General features: G+C 49.4%; 2 protein-coding genes across 2 annotated transcripts; both read right to left on the reverse strand.

Moving 5' to 3' along the window:
• Positions 1 to 1,013: 1,013 nt before the first annotated feature.
• On the reverse strand, positions 1,014 to 2,812 carry MRPS12 (mitochondrial ribosomal protein S12). Its single transcript, XM_083406998.1, has 2 exons — positions 2,479 to 2,812; positions 1,014 to 1,730 (listed from the first exon to the last, which is right to left on the reverse strand). Exons 1-2 carry the CDS (start codon positions 2,528 to 2,530, stop codon positions 1,330 to 1,332), a joined length of 453 nt encoding a protein of 150 aa, XP_083263124.1. The 5' UTR covers positions 2,531 to 2,812; the 3' UTR covers positions 1,014 to 1,329.
• Positions 2,813 to 4,573: 1,761 nt separating this feature from the next.
• Positions 4,574 to 10,455, reverse strand: LOC310661069 (lysozyme C, milk isozyme-like). Its single transcript, XM_083406831.1, has 4 exons — positions 10,287 to 10,455; positions 9,650 to 9,811; positions 6,207 to 6,285; positions 4,574 to 4,906 (listed from the first exon to the last, which is right to left on the reverse strand). Exons 1-4 carry the CDS (start codon positions 10,420 to 10,422, stop codon positions 4,840 to 4,842), a joined length of 444 nt encoding a protein of 147 aa, XP_083262957.1. The 5' UTR covers positions 10,423 to 10,455; the 3' UTR covers positions 4,574 to 4,839.
• Positions 10,456 to 16,658: the final 6,203 nt, after the last annotated feature.

The following is a 16,658-nucleotide window of genomic DNA, read 5'->3' on the forward strand; positions in this document are numbered from 1 at the left end:
GTCACGAAGAGTCGGACACGACTGAACGACTAAACAACAACAACAACAAGGCAAGCTGTGGGTACATAGCTGTCAACTTTTCCCTTTTCTTGCAAGGAATCCTATTCGGAATAAGGGAATTTATTTCCCTTTAAAAAAGGGAAATGTTGACAGCTATGTGTGGGTACAGTGAAAGGGCCACCGCAGACTCTGCAGGGACATCCAGCAACACCTTTATGCGAACGATGGATACCTAAGACAAAAGCAAAACTGGCTGGGATTCTGCCACAGAATTTTTGCCTCCTGTTTCTGAAGATGGTCACAATCCTTAAACCTGACAAAGGGTGATCTCTAAGCATCAGAAACAGCTTCTCTTAGGAGCACCCATTTCAAATGATAAGTATGGACAGTCTGGAATCCAGCAAGACTAGTGTTAAGAGAATAAAGGATTTTACTAACATTGTCCAGTTTTCAATCCCTATTCTGTGTTTTGTCTCATAATTGTATGGTGTTGACAGCAAAGAAGGGATAAAGGAAAGGAAATGAAGGAAGACTAATGGTTTGGTGTGCTTCCCTTTACTGGCACACACAGTCACAGAATATGAAGGCAGCTTGCATCTGCTGTGGTGGTGGAGAGACATCTAGCTGTGACCTAAAAGAAAGGAAACCAACGTAGACTTCACGCCACCTCAGGAAGCCTCTGGCCTTGCCCAGAGTTGCCACTGCAAAGGAGCAAAAGATCAATGGGAAGCTATGCTGAACCGTGCTGATCTAGTTTCCTTCTGGTTATCCCAAAAAATAATTCCAACCAAATTAAGCTATCTGGGAATGTCCCCGACAGTCATAAGTTCAAAGATTATTTGGGGAAACTACAGGAGAGACTGAGTATGAAGCAGGCCAGGGCAAGCGTGAGTGTAGAATTGCAGAGTTGGAAGGAACCCAAGGCAGCATCTAGTCCAACCCCCTGCAATGGAGCACTCTAAGAGGAGCACGCGGCTTTGAATCCATCTCTCCAAAAGACTGAGGCTGGGAAGTTATCATGGCACTCTTTATTTAGGAACACAAAACCTTCCCTCCCCCCCACACCATGCCCTGGAATTCTCATTCTCTTGGCATGCTGAATCTGCCATCTATACCTATAAGAAGGAAGAGGCAGCCAATTGCCTTGAAAAAATCCAGCTGGAAGAGTTCCAGGCACCCTCCAAGCCAAGTCTCCAGGAATGGAAGTTTTCTCCCAGTGCAAAATCCTTTGCTCTGCCTCCATCACTGCAATCCACAGCCCTGGAGGCTTCTGGAAGCTGCGTGTGAAAGCGCAAGCCCAGTTGGCTCTGTGCCTGGCCCAGTCTGGGCTCACTTCTTCTTCTGTACATGGGCACAGTCATACTTTCCCCGCACGACCTTGAGCTTGACCCCTGGCAGGTCCTGCGTCCTCCCGCCCTCCACCAGGACGATGCTGTGCTCCTGCAGGTTGTGCCCTTCGCCCGGGATGAAGCAGATGGCCTCCTTGCCGTTGCTGAGCCGCACACGGGCGCACTTGCGGTTGGCCGAGTTGGGCTTCTTGGGCTTTCGGATCATGGTCTTCAGCACCACCCCTTTGAGCTGGGGGCAGCCACTGGTGGGGCCGGGCCTTGGCGGAGGCAGCTTGGGGCGGCCTTTGCGGTGCATCTGGTTGAGGGTGGCCATAGGGCAGCTCGGGGGTGGCAGCACCGGCCAGGGTGGTAGAATGAAGCTGCGAGGGAGGGCAGCTGCTCCTGGCAAAAGAAAAATACAAGGGTCAGGAAAGGGCCACCCAAATGATCAAGGGGATGGAGAGACCCTCCTAGAAAGAAAGGCTGTGGCAATTGGGGCCTCTTAGCTTAGGTGAGTACGAGGCAACATGGTAGAAGTTGATAAAGTTAAGTCTGGCATGGAGAGAGTGGGTGGAGAAAAGCGTCTCTCTCTCTCCTTAGGAACTCATGGACATGCAATGAAGCTACACATTAGAAGAGTCAGGACGGATAAAAGGGAGACTTTTTTGATGCAGGGCAGTTAAACTATGGAACTTGCTCCTCCAGGAAGCAGTGATGGCCACCAACTTCAGACAAATTTACAGAGGAGGAGAGGGCTCTTGCTGATGGCTGTGCTCTGCCTCCGTGCTCAGAAGCAGCAATGCTTCCGAAGACCAGTTTCTGGGAACCCCGGGCGGAAGCAGCGTTGCCCTGGTGCTCCGATCCCGCACCCTGTTGGGGACAGGATGCTGCCTGGATGGGCCCCTTTGTGCTGGTCCAGCAAGGCTCTCCTCGGGTTCTTCGCCTTATCCGAGAGGGCGCCCTGCCCTACACCTGACCCACCCGGCGCCCAGGCCAGGCGGGGGTGACTGAGGTCCCACTTCGGGAGACCACGGCTCTCTCTGCAAAGAACACCCCCCCCCGTTCCCAGCCCCCTCCCCCCGCCTGGGGAGCAGCGGCCCTCCGAGAGGCTCCTGACTGGGCGCGCCTCTCCCGGCGGGCGGCCACCTACCCCAGCGCAGAGGAGCCGCCAGCGCCCGCAGCAGCAGCCCCGCCGGAGCCATCCCGCGCCGACGCCTCTGGCCTCTCCTGCTCACAGGGACCGGAAGGAAGACCCTCGGGATTCCCTCCCAACTCTATGATCCCGGGTCACGTGCCATTGGTGGGCGGGGCAGCGAGGCCGGACTTCCGGAGGCGTGGCCTGGCGACAGCCCTGAGAGGTTTCGAGGGCCGCTTTCGTGTCTCCCCGCCCCGGGCAGGTTCTGAGCGGGGAAAGGAGGCAGGGGAAGGAAGCGCACAGGCCGCGTCCTCCGACTGGCCAAGGGCGCCGCCCCTCAAGCGGCTCCTCTCTCCTCATTGGGCGACGGAGGCGGTGCCCTCCCGGTGACGCCCCGGGGAGGAGTCGAGCTGCTCTAGATTGTCGCCCAATGAGATAGAAAAGATTGCCGGAGGGAGAACTTCCGGTGTCAACGACAGAGGCCCCGCCCCCCACAGTGCACTGACTGTGACGCCTCTCTTGGCAAGATCACATGTGCGAGAAGTGATTTTTCTGGGGTGTGTGTGCCCATACAGCTCCTTGCCGGGTGCAAGGGACCTAGATACGCCTCTGCACCTCCCTGCCAATTATGATGAGACGATGATGCTTAACCTAATTCTGTTATTTCTATTTACCAACTGTTGCCGGAAAAATCCGAGGGCTCCCTTGGACAAAAAGTAAAGACACCAACCAGAGTAAATTGGAGCAAATCAGCAGCCTGTAGGCTTGGCCTTTATTGTACTGTTGCAGCAGGGTGTTCCCCTCACTCGCAGGAGAGAGGAAAGACCCAGAACAATGGTGTGCAAGGCCTTATAAAGACTTTTGAAATTCCCCTCCTCTAGGTCAAGCCCACCCCCAGAAACATCATGCATACATTACAGAAAGGAGGGGTTGAGGGAGGAGTTGTGGTGGTAACCTGAGTGTCCTGTCACCTGGCTGGTTCCTCCTTCCCCCCCCCATGAGTACTTTCCAGGTGACAAAGGGGAGCTTGCAGTTTCCTGCCCCCTGAGGGGAAATCCAATCACTGTTCTTTTGTTATAGTCCGTGTTGAATCCACTCGTGTATGCAGGGTTGATGGTCTTTTGTCTAGGACCATCAGGGTTGGCATAGCAACTGGGCAGGGCTCTTGTGGATGTGCTGCTATGCTCAAGGGGAGTCTGTAGTGTAGTTGATGGCATGTATATCAAACCTTCCCCATTTTGTAGTCCTTCCTTCATGGAGTAAAATAAAAGTGGAACAGTGCAAATCTGATGTATGGTTGATTTTCTATGAATTTATAACAGAAGTGTAGCGTATGTAGTGTGTGAGTGTGAGTGTGTGTGAAGTCTGTACAAACTGAATGATGGGGGGGGGGGTTCCTGCTACACAATCAAGCAAGAAAAGAGTTTTATTTATTTATGTTACGGCAAAATCTGGGTGCGAGGCTGCTCTGCCACCCAGCTCGTCGGACTAAGTCTGCGGGTCCCTGCGGAGGAAAATGAGTTCAGCCGGAGACAGGAGCAAACTGCAGAAGATCCATGTTTATTGCGCAATAAGGTTCAAGGCGAGATTGAACAGCGAGAAAGGGGTGACATGAACTTTTTAAACTTCCCTCCATGTCCCAGAATACAGTGCAAAATACATCCCAGTTACATCATGAATACATTAAGAAGAGGTTGGGTTACACAGATTACATCATGAATATATTAAGAAGAGGTTGGGTTACACAGGATTAACATATGGAGGAGGGAGGGGGGAATATGCAGAGCTGGAGATATGTGTAGATAAGCACATCCTGAGTACCGGTGATGAGAAGACAATGGTCCATGTATGCATAGTCTGCCACCTGGCACTGCCCAGAGGCAAGGCTTGGCAGAGTGATTTGACAGGATTAGGGTCTTAACACCTTGCTTGAGGGATTATGGAGGACAGGGAAGGTGTCATGGAGTTCTAGAGAAATTGAGCAAATTGGCACGTTGATTTTCTATGATTTATAGATTTTTAGTCCCTTCTGTCATTGACAGTTGGAAATAAATGGATATATTGTAGCGAAGAAGGAGGTGAAGAAGACGTGCCCCCCCCTTCCGTATCAGTTTATGTTCGGTTTATTGAAGATTTTCAAGCAGAGAAGCTCTCAATCCAAAGCAAGATGACTCACCACCCCAGACACACTTAAGAATAATAATCACTTTGCCTCATATAGAAAGAGGGCCATTTCCCTCCACCATGGGGTGGGGCACAACATGCCAATGCTAGCCCAGAAAGAAGCAGCTGGATTTTGATTATATAGCAGTAGGTAGATGTTTCATCAAAGGGGATCTCAAGAGAAATGCTGGAATTCATTCAGGACCATGGAACTCAGAGTCTGCAACCTTTTGTCCACTCTGAGAGATCTTTTCCTTTGCAATGATTCCTCCAAGCAACCCTAAAAGTCAGAATAAGAGCAAAAAATGAAGCAAGGGAAGCCACGTGACTGTTGCTTGGATAACTAACTACAAGTGAGGTGGATCTTCTTTAAAAGCTCCACAACATTTCCAAGTGAGGCATTTGTGTCAGCTGCAGGGTCATTCTTTCTGTTCATGCTGATGATCAGTTTAAGCGGTCAACGGGAAGTCTACCTATTAACAGCCCATGGTGCCCTTCTAGCAAAATTTTGCTTCCCATCCCATCCCATGGAACTTTACTGCTCAGTCATGGATACAGCTGTCGAGCTGCTCAACTGCCTCATTCCTTGAGTCTGAGCAACTGAATCTGTATCCACCTCCCATGTGCCGGTTCATGACTAGGGGCTTCCAGATTTCACGGTCCTGCCACTGAGGACTTCTTGGACCATTCTTTGTCTAGCTCCTCCCCTTTGACCCTACCGCCTTGGGGGACCCTGCTGGGAGTACGAGACTCCCGACTGCCTCGCTCCCAACGGTCATAGGAACGTGCAAGCCCACACACCACGACAAGGTGATGATCCAGTGAGTGAGAAGCACATTCAGAGGCACATTGTGTCTAACAAAGGAGGTGGAACAGAGTCATTGTGGCTGCTAAGCATTGATAGCCTTCTGTGAAAGACCTCCAAGCAAACTTGGGAAGTGAACCATCTGCCCCAGGACTTGGCTCCAGCCCATGACAGAACTCAGACTGTCTCCTCCTTTCCTGCATTCCAATTTATTTATTACTACATTTATACCCCACCTTTTCTCCAAGGAGCTCAAGGTGGCATACATGGTTCTTCCCCTTAGAAAAACACTGTAGGCTGGGTTGTGAGACAGTGACTGACTCAATGTCAACCTGTGAACTTCCTGGCTGAGTCAGGATTTGATCTCTGGTCTCCCAGGTCCTCTCTTACCACTACTCCACATTGGCTCAGTTGCCAAATCATTTCCTTAAATCCCCACCAAGACAGCTACCAAGTGTTTGCTGCACACAGTGGTGGCTGGCTTTGTGATGTGGGGGGGGGGGGGCTGCGGTCTTTTCCTGGCTTCCCAGCACTGTGTGATGCTGCCAGTTACTCAGGGGAAGTGGAGAAGGGCAGCAGGGTCCCAGAGCAGTGAGGGCACTACTGGCTGTACATTTAAGGAAGCATCTTTAGCCCGTGTCAGTTCCTATTGGGGAAGGATCTTTAGCTGCCAGCTGTACAACAGTCAAGTGAAACCACCTTCCTCTACACAGTTATGTGAGCAGAAAACTTGGCAGGTATTGAATGTTCCAAGCACTGAGATATTAGCACTTACCAGGCGTTCATCCCTTGGGGGTCAAGGACAATCCTCTTGGCACATTTGATATCATCTGTGATGTCATCATTTAAGAACGCTGGCAAAGATTTGTCAGAAAGAAAAGGAGGTTACTGGGGATTCCTAAAATGCAAACCCCAGAATACAAACACCCCCAAGGTTGCCGAGGCTGCCTAAGAACTGTGGAATGCCTTTTCCTAGAGGTCCACCCAACTCCAAGCCTGAATTAGAGGGTTAGAGGTCAAATGTCAGAGGTCAAGGACACAGCAGTTCCATTTTTGGGACGTTATTGGTCAGTTAGTTCAGTCTTTCTTTCTGCCTCCCTGCCCCCCATGGCTATGCCCCTGGCTGCCTCCTCTTCTGCCCTGCATCAACACCCTTCCTGTCCCTCGAACCCTGGGTAAGGAGCTGGATTGCCCAGTGGTCTGGGGAACACGCTGATGGCCTGGTGGGATGCGAGCCACTCTGAACCAGAGTGGAGAGGCACAATTTTGCACCCCACCCCCAGACCTGCATCCTTGGAGGGGGCCAATCTGACCAATATTAGATGGTTTACTTACACATATCTACAACCTGGGCCTGCCTTGAAGGGGTACACAGCGTCAACACCCCAAAGGGGGTCTGCCTTCTCCCAGAGCCAGAGCCTGTGGGTCCCGACCTGCAAGTGGGCAGCCAAACCAGCTGAAGTGGGTTCTTCAGTGCTCCCCCCCCCCCCGTTGGAATACTTTGGTAAGGAGTGCCAGGACCTTTCTTCACACAGCTGCCCGCCTCCAGATTACTTGAAATAAAATGAAAGGAAGGAAGGAGATGTACAGTGATCCCTGCATGCTGTGAGTGCCTTGTTTGTCCCATGATAAGGAAGACTAAATGGCAGGGGTGGGATGGGGAGGAGCAGCAGGGCTGCCCCGGCACATTCAGGATTCTGCTATCCATCAGCCACAAGCAGGGGCCTCCTTTGCCTTGCGCTGGGATGTTTTGTTTTTAAAAGGGCTGGAGAAGTAAGAGGCAGAGGTCTCCTCGGATGGTAAGGGGTGTTGCTGCCCACTAGGTGGCGCTGCTGGCAGGTGGTTCTTTAGCCCTATGAAGATGCTTTTTAGAATTGGGATATTAGCGCTCAAGTAATGCGTGTGTGACTGCGAGAGAGATGTGCAAGTTGTGTGAGGGAGGTGGGAGAGATGTATTTGTGATGTGTGTGTGATGGAAGAAGGGAGGGACAGATTTACATGTTGTTTTGTGCAAGTGAGAAAAAGGGGTTGAATGTGTGGTCAGAAGGGAAGAGGGCAGTGTGTGTCTGTGTGAGAGAGGGGCTGAGGTGTAGCGTGGAGGAGCCAGAGGGGTCATCGCCCCAGCACACATTTTTTGGGGTGTGCAATCAGGTATCCCCATGACAGGCACCGAGCCCTGGCGGCTGAGGCAGAGCAGCAGGGAACACTCGGGAAACCCTGGCCTGTGAGCGCTGCAGCTAGAGACCAGCCTTGACCAAAGGTGTCCTGGGCTTGGAAGACACTCGAACTCAGGACACAAGGGAGAAACGTGCTAAGAGGAAGGCACGCTTGGCCAATCCTCACCGTGATCAACTCCTGCCCAGAAAGCAATGTCCCCCCTGTGGAAGGACATGTGGATCCAGAATTGGCCTCTACAATTCACTGTTAAAACCATGTTTATGGTAGACAATCTTACTCGGCTACGAGTGATTGCCACAGAAGAAGAAGAAGAAGCGAAAGAAGAAGAAGAAGAAGATCCACATGACAGGCACTGAGCCCTGGCAGCGGAGGCACAGCGGCAGGCAGGTTGGTCTGGTGGGCAGGTGGATGGAGGCAGCAGTCAAAGAGCCTGCTGGGGGCGGGCTCCGTCCACCCTCTGGGGGCTCTGCGTGCCACCCCCTGGCCCCCACCCCAACCAGGGAGGGGGCAGCAACCCACACTACGCTGCTGGTGAGGGCAGAGGGATGCACGCTTGCACATGTGGTGCATGAGAGAGAGGAAGACAAGTGCCTGAGCAGAGAGAGAGAGGCATATCTGAGTGTATAAGGTGGAGCAAGAGACACAAAACTTGTCTGTATGTCTGTGGTCTGTATGTGTCAGTACGTTTCCAAGCACAATTCAAAGTGTTGGTGCTGACCTTTAAAGCCCTAAACAGCCTCAGTCCAGTATACCTGAAGGAGCATCTCCACCCCCATTGTTCTGCCCGGACACTGAGGTCCAGCTCTGAGGACCTTCTGGCGGTTCCCTCACTGCGAGAAGCAAAGCTACAGGGAACAGGGCAGAGGGCCTTCTCAGTGGTGGCACTTGCCCTGTGGAACGCCTTCCCACCAGATGTCAAAGAGAAAAATCACCAAACTTTTAGAAGACATCTGAAAGGAGCCCTGTTTAGGGAAGCTTTTAATGTTTTAATGTATTTTAACTCTTTTGTTGGAAGCTGCCCAGAGTGGCTGAGGAAACCCAGCCAGATGGGCGGGGTATAAATAAATGATGATGATGATGATGATGATGATGATGATGAGGTGTGTGCTCTGTGTGTATGCAATAGTATTGTCTGGCTACCTTGTATAGATTTTCCTGGTACAAGGAGTACTCCCTGGTGTTATTCAACAACAGCAGTACCAGTGTGTATGTTTGCAGGTAAAAACAATATTTAGCGGCACAGTCAGGCCAAACAGGGCACAGCTGGCTTCCCATGGAAAACATGAAGTTGGGGGGGGGGGGGAGGAAAGCAGCAATGACTGTACTCTCTACAATTTTTCCTGTGCTCACTCCAATGGCTTTAACTCAAATGAATAAATGGAACCTATACTACGTGAAACATTTTGAATTTCATTATGTTGTTTTAATTTTTATTATTAACTCTGTCATTAAAAGTTCATCACAAATTCAACAAAGATGGGGGCACAGGAAGAGAGAAGTGTGGGAGGCACATTTTAAAATTTATTAAGATAATGGTACCAGCATTTATGGAAGTCCTAAGGTCCAAAATTCATTTGACAATAAATCTGTCGTCACCATGTCTTGCAAATTTGGATTTGTGGGTCACCATACCAAAAACATTGGGGACCACTGTCTAAGGACAGTCCTGAGAGCTGGACAGAGACACCTGGGGGTGGAGGGAGAGAGGTTGGGGATTTCTTTCTTTAAAAAGTCTTCATGTAAATTCAGCAGTTTTTTAGTGTGAAATTCTCCTGAATGACAGCTTTGTATGCAATTTTTTGTAATCTAATGTACTTTTGCATGTAACTTTTGCAAATATATCTATTTGTAGGCATACTGTGCCCAATGAAGTTGGCTTGAGAAGTGCATTGCAAGATTAGAAGTGTGAGTTTCGGAGAATGTGCAGTGTGTTTGTCTGTGTATTATTTCAGAAAGTGCAAATTAGGTAGATTCACCTTCAAATGTGAACTGAATTAAAGAAGTGGGAGCTAGCATTCCCTGCAGTATCAAGTTGCTCACCATTGCAGGAGGTTTTACACCCGTTGGCGGTTGGGCGATGTCCATCGTCGCACCACCAGCGGCTGCTTATCTGAAAGATTCCATAGTCACGGCTGCCGTCGGAGTCTGTTGGCCCAACGGCACTGGTGTCAAATCTGCTTTCATAAAAAGCAGTGCAGACCCCTGGAACAAAGTGGACAAGAAAAGGGCTACAATTTGGGTATACGCTCGGTGTGCATTTTTTTTGGTCAAATTTGCAGCATTTTGAAACAGAATAATTCAAAAACTTTCTTTCAATGTTCACTACGGAAGCTGCCTGTAACGTCTACCCCCCCCCCCCATGGCCTTAAATAAAAATTTGCACAAACAACAAATGAAAGTTGGGACATTTTGATGGGCAGCAGGGCAGTGGCGTAGCGTGGGTTGTCAGCACCCAGGGCAAGGCAAGTAATTTGCGCCCCCTAACCCGTGGATTTGCGCCCCCTAACCCTAACCCCCAGATGTTGCGCCCGGTGCGGCTGCCCCCCCCCCGCACCCCCCACGCTACGCCACTGCAGCAGGGTGTGTGAACCTTTTCCCGAAAAGAAGTCCCCATTTCAGCTTTGCCCTTAAAACACCAGAAATTGCAAAGTTGAAGCGAAAGGAAGAGCAAACTCACAGTCAGCCAGGCTGATGCCATGATAGTCACCCATCCCATTCTGTTTCATACGCTTAGCCAGTTCACATCTCTCAAGCACTTTGGCTTCATTTCCTGCAAGGAGGAGGCAGAAGAGGGTGAGGACCAGAACCTTCATCTCTGCGATTCCCTGGAGAGTGATGCTTTGATTCTCTGGGATCCTCAGTGGCTTTTGTAGACCAACGTTTTGGGCGGAGTCCAGATGGAAAACAGAACTCCCATTCCTTCCGAGAATTGCCAGTGCCTTCCGACAAGAGTTTGGTGGTAATCTTCAATGCCTCCCTTTCTGTGTAGGTGCAGGTTACAACTATAATAATAATAATAATAATTTATTATTTTTACCCCACCCATCTGGCTGGGTTTCCCCAGCCACTCTGGGCGGCTTCCAAAAGAATATTAAAAAGGGAGGGCGTTCCACAGGGCAGGCGCTACTACCGAGAAGGCCCTCTGCCTGGTTCCCTGTAACCTCACTTCTCACAGGCCAGAAGGCCCTCGGTGCTGGATCTCAGTGTCTGGGCAGAACGATGGGGGTGGAGATGCTCCTTCAGGTATACTGGACTGAGGCCATTTAGGGCTTTAAAGGTCAGCACCAACACTTTGAATTGTGCTCGGAAACGTACTGGGAGCCAATGAAGATCTTTCAGGACCGGTGTTATATGGTCTTGGCGGCCGCTCCCAGTCACCAGTCTAGCTGCCGCATTCTGGATTACCATATTTTCCCCTCTATAAGACGCACCAGACGACAAGACGCACCTAGTTTTAGGAAAGGAGGAAAACAAGAAAAAAATTATTCTGAATTTCAGAAGCCAGAGCAGCAAGAGGGATCGCTGCGCAGTGGAAGCAGAAATCCCTCTTGCTGTTCTGGCTTCTGGGATAGCTGCGCAGCCTGCATTCGCTCCATAAGATGCACACACATTTCCCCTTACTTTTTAGGAGGGAAAAAGTGAGTCTTATAGAGTAGAAAATACGGTGATTGCAATTTCTGAGCCACCTTCAAAGGTAGCCCCACGTAGAGCGCATTGCAGTAGTCCAAGCGGAAGATAACTAGAGCATGCACCACTCTGGTGAGACAGTCTGTGGGCAGGTAGGATCTCAGCCTGCATACCAGATGGAGCTGGTATAACAGTGCCCCCAGCTCCCAGCCCCTCAAGATGGTCCAGAAGGATGTTATGGTCGATGGTATCAAACGCCGCTGAGAGATCCAGCAGAACCAGGAAACAACTCTCACCTTTGTCCCTAGCCCGCCGGAGATCATCAACCAGTGCGACCAAGGCAGTTTCAGTCCCATGATGAGGCCTGAATCCCGACTGGAAGGGATCCAAATGGTCCGCATCCTCCAAGCGTGCTTGGAGTTGTTCAGCAACCACTCACTCAATCACCTTGCCCAAGAATGGAAGATTTGAGACTGGGCGATAGTTGGCCATATTAGCCACGTCTAAAGATGTTTTTTTTTAAAAAAGTGGTTTAATGACAGCCTCTTTCAGCAGGTCTCGGAAGGCTCCCTCACAGACAGAAGCATTCACCACCCCACAGAGCCCATCGCCCAGCCCTTCCCGGCTTGCTTTTATCAGCCAGGATGGGCAAGGATCCAGGAGACAACATAGGCGGCATTTTTTCATTTCCGCCAAACTAAGCAGTTGGTGCCTTACGTCTCTCGCCCTGACCTAGCCACTGTGATCCACGTGACGCTCACCTCCAGACTGGATTATTGTAACTCACTCTACGTGGGGCTGCCCTTGAAACTGACCCAGAAACTCCAGCGGGTGCAGAATGCTGCAGTGAGACTCCTTACGGGGTCCTCGCTGCGAGATCACATTCACCCGGTGCTATACCAGCTGCACTGGCTCCCAGTGGAGTACAGGGTCAGGTTTAAGGTGCTGGTTTTAATTAAAGCCCTTCACGGCCTAGGACCCTCGTACCTACAAGACTGCCTCTCCTGTTCTGCCCCACGGAGGACCTAAGGTCTGCAAATAATAACACCCTGAAGATTCTGGGCCCCAGGGAGATCAGACTGGCTTCGACCAGAGCCAGGGCCTTTTTGGTGGAACGCTCTTCCCCAAGAGACCAGGGCCCTGCGAGATTTGACATCTTTCCGCAGGGCCTGCAAGACACAGCTGTTCTGCCAGGCCTTTGGTCAGGGTTCAGCCTGACTCATTTTCTCTTTGTATAAGAACAAGCGTGAAGGAGGTTCCCAGCCCACTCACAGGTCCTTATCATATCAGTGGAAACAGTTGGTCTTGGCGAATATTAACCGCTTCCAATTTTAACCTGAAGATTGCCACTTGTCCAGTTTTAGTTTTAGTTTTAATTGTTTGAATTAATTGTGGGATGTATCTTAATTTTGATTGATTGATTGATTGATTGATTGATTGTATTATGCATATGGTCTTATTTATATGATGTTAGCAGCTCTGAGCTCGGCTTTGGCTGGGGATGGTGGGATACGAATAAAATTTATTATTATAACGCTAGGGGAGGGGAATAAGCATTGACAGGAACCCCACCCCCTGCAAAAATACAGACACATGGTGCAATTTTGGTTTGATATATGATAACAGTGCGCAACTTAGGAAATATCTCAACATTCACTTATCATTTTCAATTGAAGAGATCAAAACAGGCAGCATGAGTACACTTAAAAATATAGAATCTATGTAATTGTTGTTGTTTAGTCGTTTAGTCGTGTCCGACTCTTCGTGACCCCCTGGACCAGAGCACGCCAGGCACTCCTGTCATAGAATCATAGAATCATAGAGTTGGAAGAGACCACAAGGGCCATCGAGTCCAACCCCCTGCCAAGCAGGAAACACCATCAGAGCACTCCTGACGTATGGTTGTCAAGCCTCTGCTTAAAGACCTCCAAAGAAGGAGACTCCACCACACTCCTTGGCAGCAAATTCCACTGTCGAACAGCTCTTACTGTCAGGAAGTTCTTCCTAATGTTTAGGTGGAATCTTCTTTCTTGTAGTTTGGATCCATTGCTCCGTGTCTGCTTCTCTGGAGCAGCAGAAAACAACCTTTCTCCCTCCTCTATGTGACATCCTTTTATATATTTGAACATGGCTATCATATCACCCCTTAACCTCCTCTTCTCCAAGCTAAACATGCCCAGCTCCCTTAGCCGTTCCTCATAAGGCATCGTTTCCAGGCCTTTGACCATTTTGGTTGCCCTCCTCTGGACACGTTCCAGTTTGTCAGTGTCCTTCTTGAACTGTGGTGCCCAGAACTGGACACAGTACTCCAGGTGAGGTCTGACCAGAGCAGAATACAGTGGCACTATTACTTCCCTTGATCTAGATGCTATACTCCTATTGATGCAGCCCAGAATTGCATTGGCTTTTTTAGCTGCCGCGTCACACTGTTGGCTCATGTCAAGTTTGTGGTCAACCAAGACTCCTAGATCCTTTTCACATGTACTGCTCTCAAGCCAGGTGTCACCCATCTTGTATTTGTGCCTCTCATTTTTTTTGCCCAAGTGCAATACTTTACATTTCTCCCTGTTAAAATTCATCTTGTTTGTTTTGGCCCAGTTCTCTAATCTGTCAAGGTCGTTTTGAAGTGTGATCCTGTCCTCTGGGGTGTTAGCCACCCCTCCCAGTTTGGTGTCATCTGCAAATTTGATCAGGATGCCCTTGAGTCCATCATCCAAGTCGTTGATAAAGATGTTGAATAAGACCGGGCCCAAGACAGAACCCTGTGGCACCCCACTAGTCACTCTTCTCCAGGATGAAGAGGAACCATTGATGAGCACCCTTTGGGTCCGGTCAGTCAGCCAGTTACAAATCCACTGAGTGGTAGCATAGTCAAGAACGCATTTTACCAGCTTCTTTACAAGAATATCATGGGGCACCTTGTCAAATGCCTTGCTGAAATCAAGGTAGGCTACATCCACTGCGTTCCCTTCATCTACCAGGCTTGTAATTCTGTCAAAAAATGAGATCAGGTTCGTCTGACATGACTTATTTTTCAGAAATCCATGCTGACTATTGGTGATCACAGCATTCCTTTCTAGGTGCTCACAGACTGATTGCTTAATGATCTGCTCCAGAATCTTCCCTGGTATTGATGTCAGACTGACTGGGCGGTAATTATTTGGGTCCTCTCTTTTCCCCTTTTTGAAAATAGGGACAACATTTGCCCTCCTCCAGGAGGGACTTCGCCTGTTCTCCAGGAATTCTCAAAGATGATTGCCAGTGGTTCTGAGATCACATCTGCCAGTTCTTTTAATACTCTTGGATGCAGTTCATCTGGCCCTGGAGACTTGAATACATCTAAACTAGCCAAGTATTCTTGTACTATCTCCTTAGTTATTCTGGGCTGTGTTTCCTCTGCTGAATCATTTGCTCCAAATTCTTCAGGTCGGGCATTGTTTTCTTTATCGGAGAAGACTGAGGCAAGGAAGGCATTGAGGAGTTCAGCCCTTTCTGTGTCCCCTGTTTGCATTTCACCATCTTCTCCTCTGAGTGACCCCACTGTTTCTTTGTTCTTCCTTTTGCTACGAACATACCCATAAAAGCCTTTTTTGTTGCTTTTAACCTCTCTAGCAAGCCTGAGTTCATTCTGTGCTTTAGCTTTTCTGACTTTGTGTCTACACATGCTGGCTATTTGTTTGAATTCCTCTTTGGTGGTTTCCCCCCTTTTCCATTTTTTGTACACATCCTTTTTTAATCTTAACTCAGTTAAAAGTTCTTTAGATAGCCACCCTGGCTTCTTTAGGCACCTTCCATGTTTCCGTCTCATTGATATGTGTTTCTGTAACTTTCCACGGCAGCCTGTTACAGTTCCTTCGGTTGTTTTTTATCCACCTTTCAGTAACAATTGTAACTCAACTCCATTTTTCCTTTCCAACAAATAAAAGACGAAAAGATTCAGTTCTCCCTTGATCTGTTCTTTTTGGTGATTATTTCTAGTTATAAAAGTTCTTTCCTTTAGCTCTGTATATGGTTGTATAATATTTGTAGATAGAAAAAAGAAGATATTCTACAGAGCTGCTGTCCGAGTTGTTTATGCTCTGCTGTACTCTGCTGTGCAACGACTGTCTTCTTGTGGAAGTGAATCCGGTGCTCACAACTCTAAGCTGTGAGTCCACAGCCCTTTGACCTGTTCCTGAGCAGAAGATGGTCTCTGGATGTGCTACCCAGCTCGCCTAGCCCAGTCGGGGCTGAAGTGGATGAGTCCAGTTAGTGACACTGGCTCAAGGGCGATGCTGACAGGCGGACCATCCGAAGCAGTCCCACCTCCCTGCAGAGGGGAAGGGTCGCGGAGAAGTCAAGTTGCACCAGGAAGTGGTCTGACCATGGCACTTCTTTCGTTTCGCTTTTACTTAGTGTCAGATCACCAACATCCATGGAGGTAAACACCAAGTCTAAGGCATGTCCGCGGCTATGGGTTGGGCCAAACCTATTCAGGGACAGCCCCATGGAGGCCATGCTTTCCACGAAGTCCCGAGCGGCCTCTTGTAAGGTCGTGTCGGCATGGATATTAAAATCCCCTGGGACAACCAAACTAGGTGTCTCCAGGAGGACATACACCACAACCTGAAGCAGCTCGGGCAGGGAATCCTTGGTGCAGTGGGGAGGTCGGTACACCAAAAGGAATCCTGTACTGCCCCTATTGCCCAACTTCCAGAACATGCACTCAGAGAACTGGGTCTTCCCAATAGGATGCCTGGTGCAAACTAATGACTTCCTAAAAATCACTGCTACCCCCCCCTCCCCGCCCACAAGGCCTGGGTTGCTGTGCGTAAGAGAAACCTGGTGGACAAGCAGCGGCAAGAACAGGCCCATCTGCTTCATCCAACCAAGTCTCTGTTACACATGCCAGGTCAAATCCTCCATCCATGATCAAGTCATGGATAGCAGTAGTCTTATGAATCATTGACCTGGCATTGCACAGCAGCACCTTCAGGTCATGTGGGTATCCCTTGCTGATTCTAGTATCCGTCCGGTCAGGACCAGACCCGGAGGCAGGGATAGTCCTCAGACGACGACTAAACCTGCCTCCTCTGTAATGACATGGTCTGGTCTTAGTGTAACTCCTCCTCCTACCCGTGATCACTGAGATCGGTTGTCCCAGCGGATCCCCCTCTGTGGAACATGCCCCAGCCATTTTGTTGGCTGGGACCCACTCCCCGGCAGCCCTGACCCCCTCCCCTTAAGAACAAAATAAGACCTTAAAACAATGAAAACAAAACAAAACAAAAAAACCCCAGAAAACAAAAAACAATACAAATAAAAAACTATTAAAATTACAAATCCATCAAAATCAAACAAATTCCCAACTAAACCTCCATCCCACCCCCATTCCCGTCCCCGCATATACAAAATAAAATAAAATAAAATAAAATGGAAAAGG

This window comes from Podarcis tiliguerta (assembly GCF_965153285.1).
Source record: "Podarcis tiliguerta genome assembly, chromosome: 12".
Taxonomy (NCBI): Eukaryota; Metazoa; Chordata; class Lepidosauria; order Squamata; family Lacertidae; genus Podarcis; species Podarcis tiliguerta.

What these genes read in the sequence shown, in the direction of transcription:
- MRPS12 (XM_083406998.1), bottom strand. Translation starts at nt 2,530, where the DNA reads ATGGCTCCGGCGGGGCTGCTGCTGCGGGCGCTGGCGGCTCCTCTGCGC. An exon ending in GGCGGCTCCTCTGCGCTGGG is followed by an intron (nt 1,731 to 2,478) that starts GTAGGTGGCCGC and finishes TTCTTTTGCCAG; the next exon opens with GAGCAGCTGCCCTCCCTCGC.
- LOC310661069 (XM_083406831.1), bottom strand. Translation starts at nt 10,422, where the DNA reads ATGAAGGTTCTGGTCCTCACCCTCTTCTGCCTCCTCCTTGCAGGAAAT. An exon ending in TGGCATCAGCCTGGCTGACT is followed by an intron (nt 9,812 to 10,286) that starts GTGAGTTTGCTC and finishes ACTTTGTTCCAG; the next exon opens with GGGTCTGCACTGCTTTTTAT. An exon ending in CCCCAAGGGATGAACGCCTG is followed by an intron (nt 4,907 to 6,206) that starts GTAAGTGCTAAT and finishes TCTGACTTTTAG; the next exon opens with GGTTGCTTGGAGGAATCATT.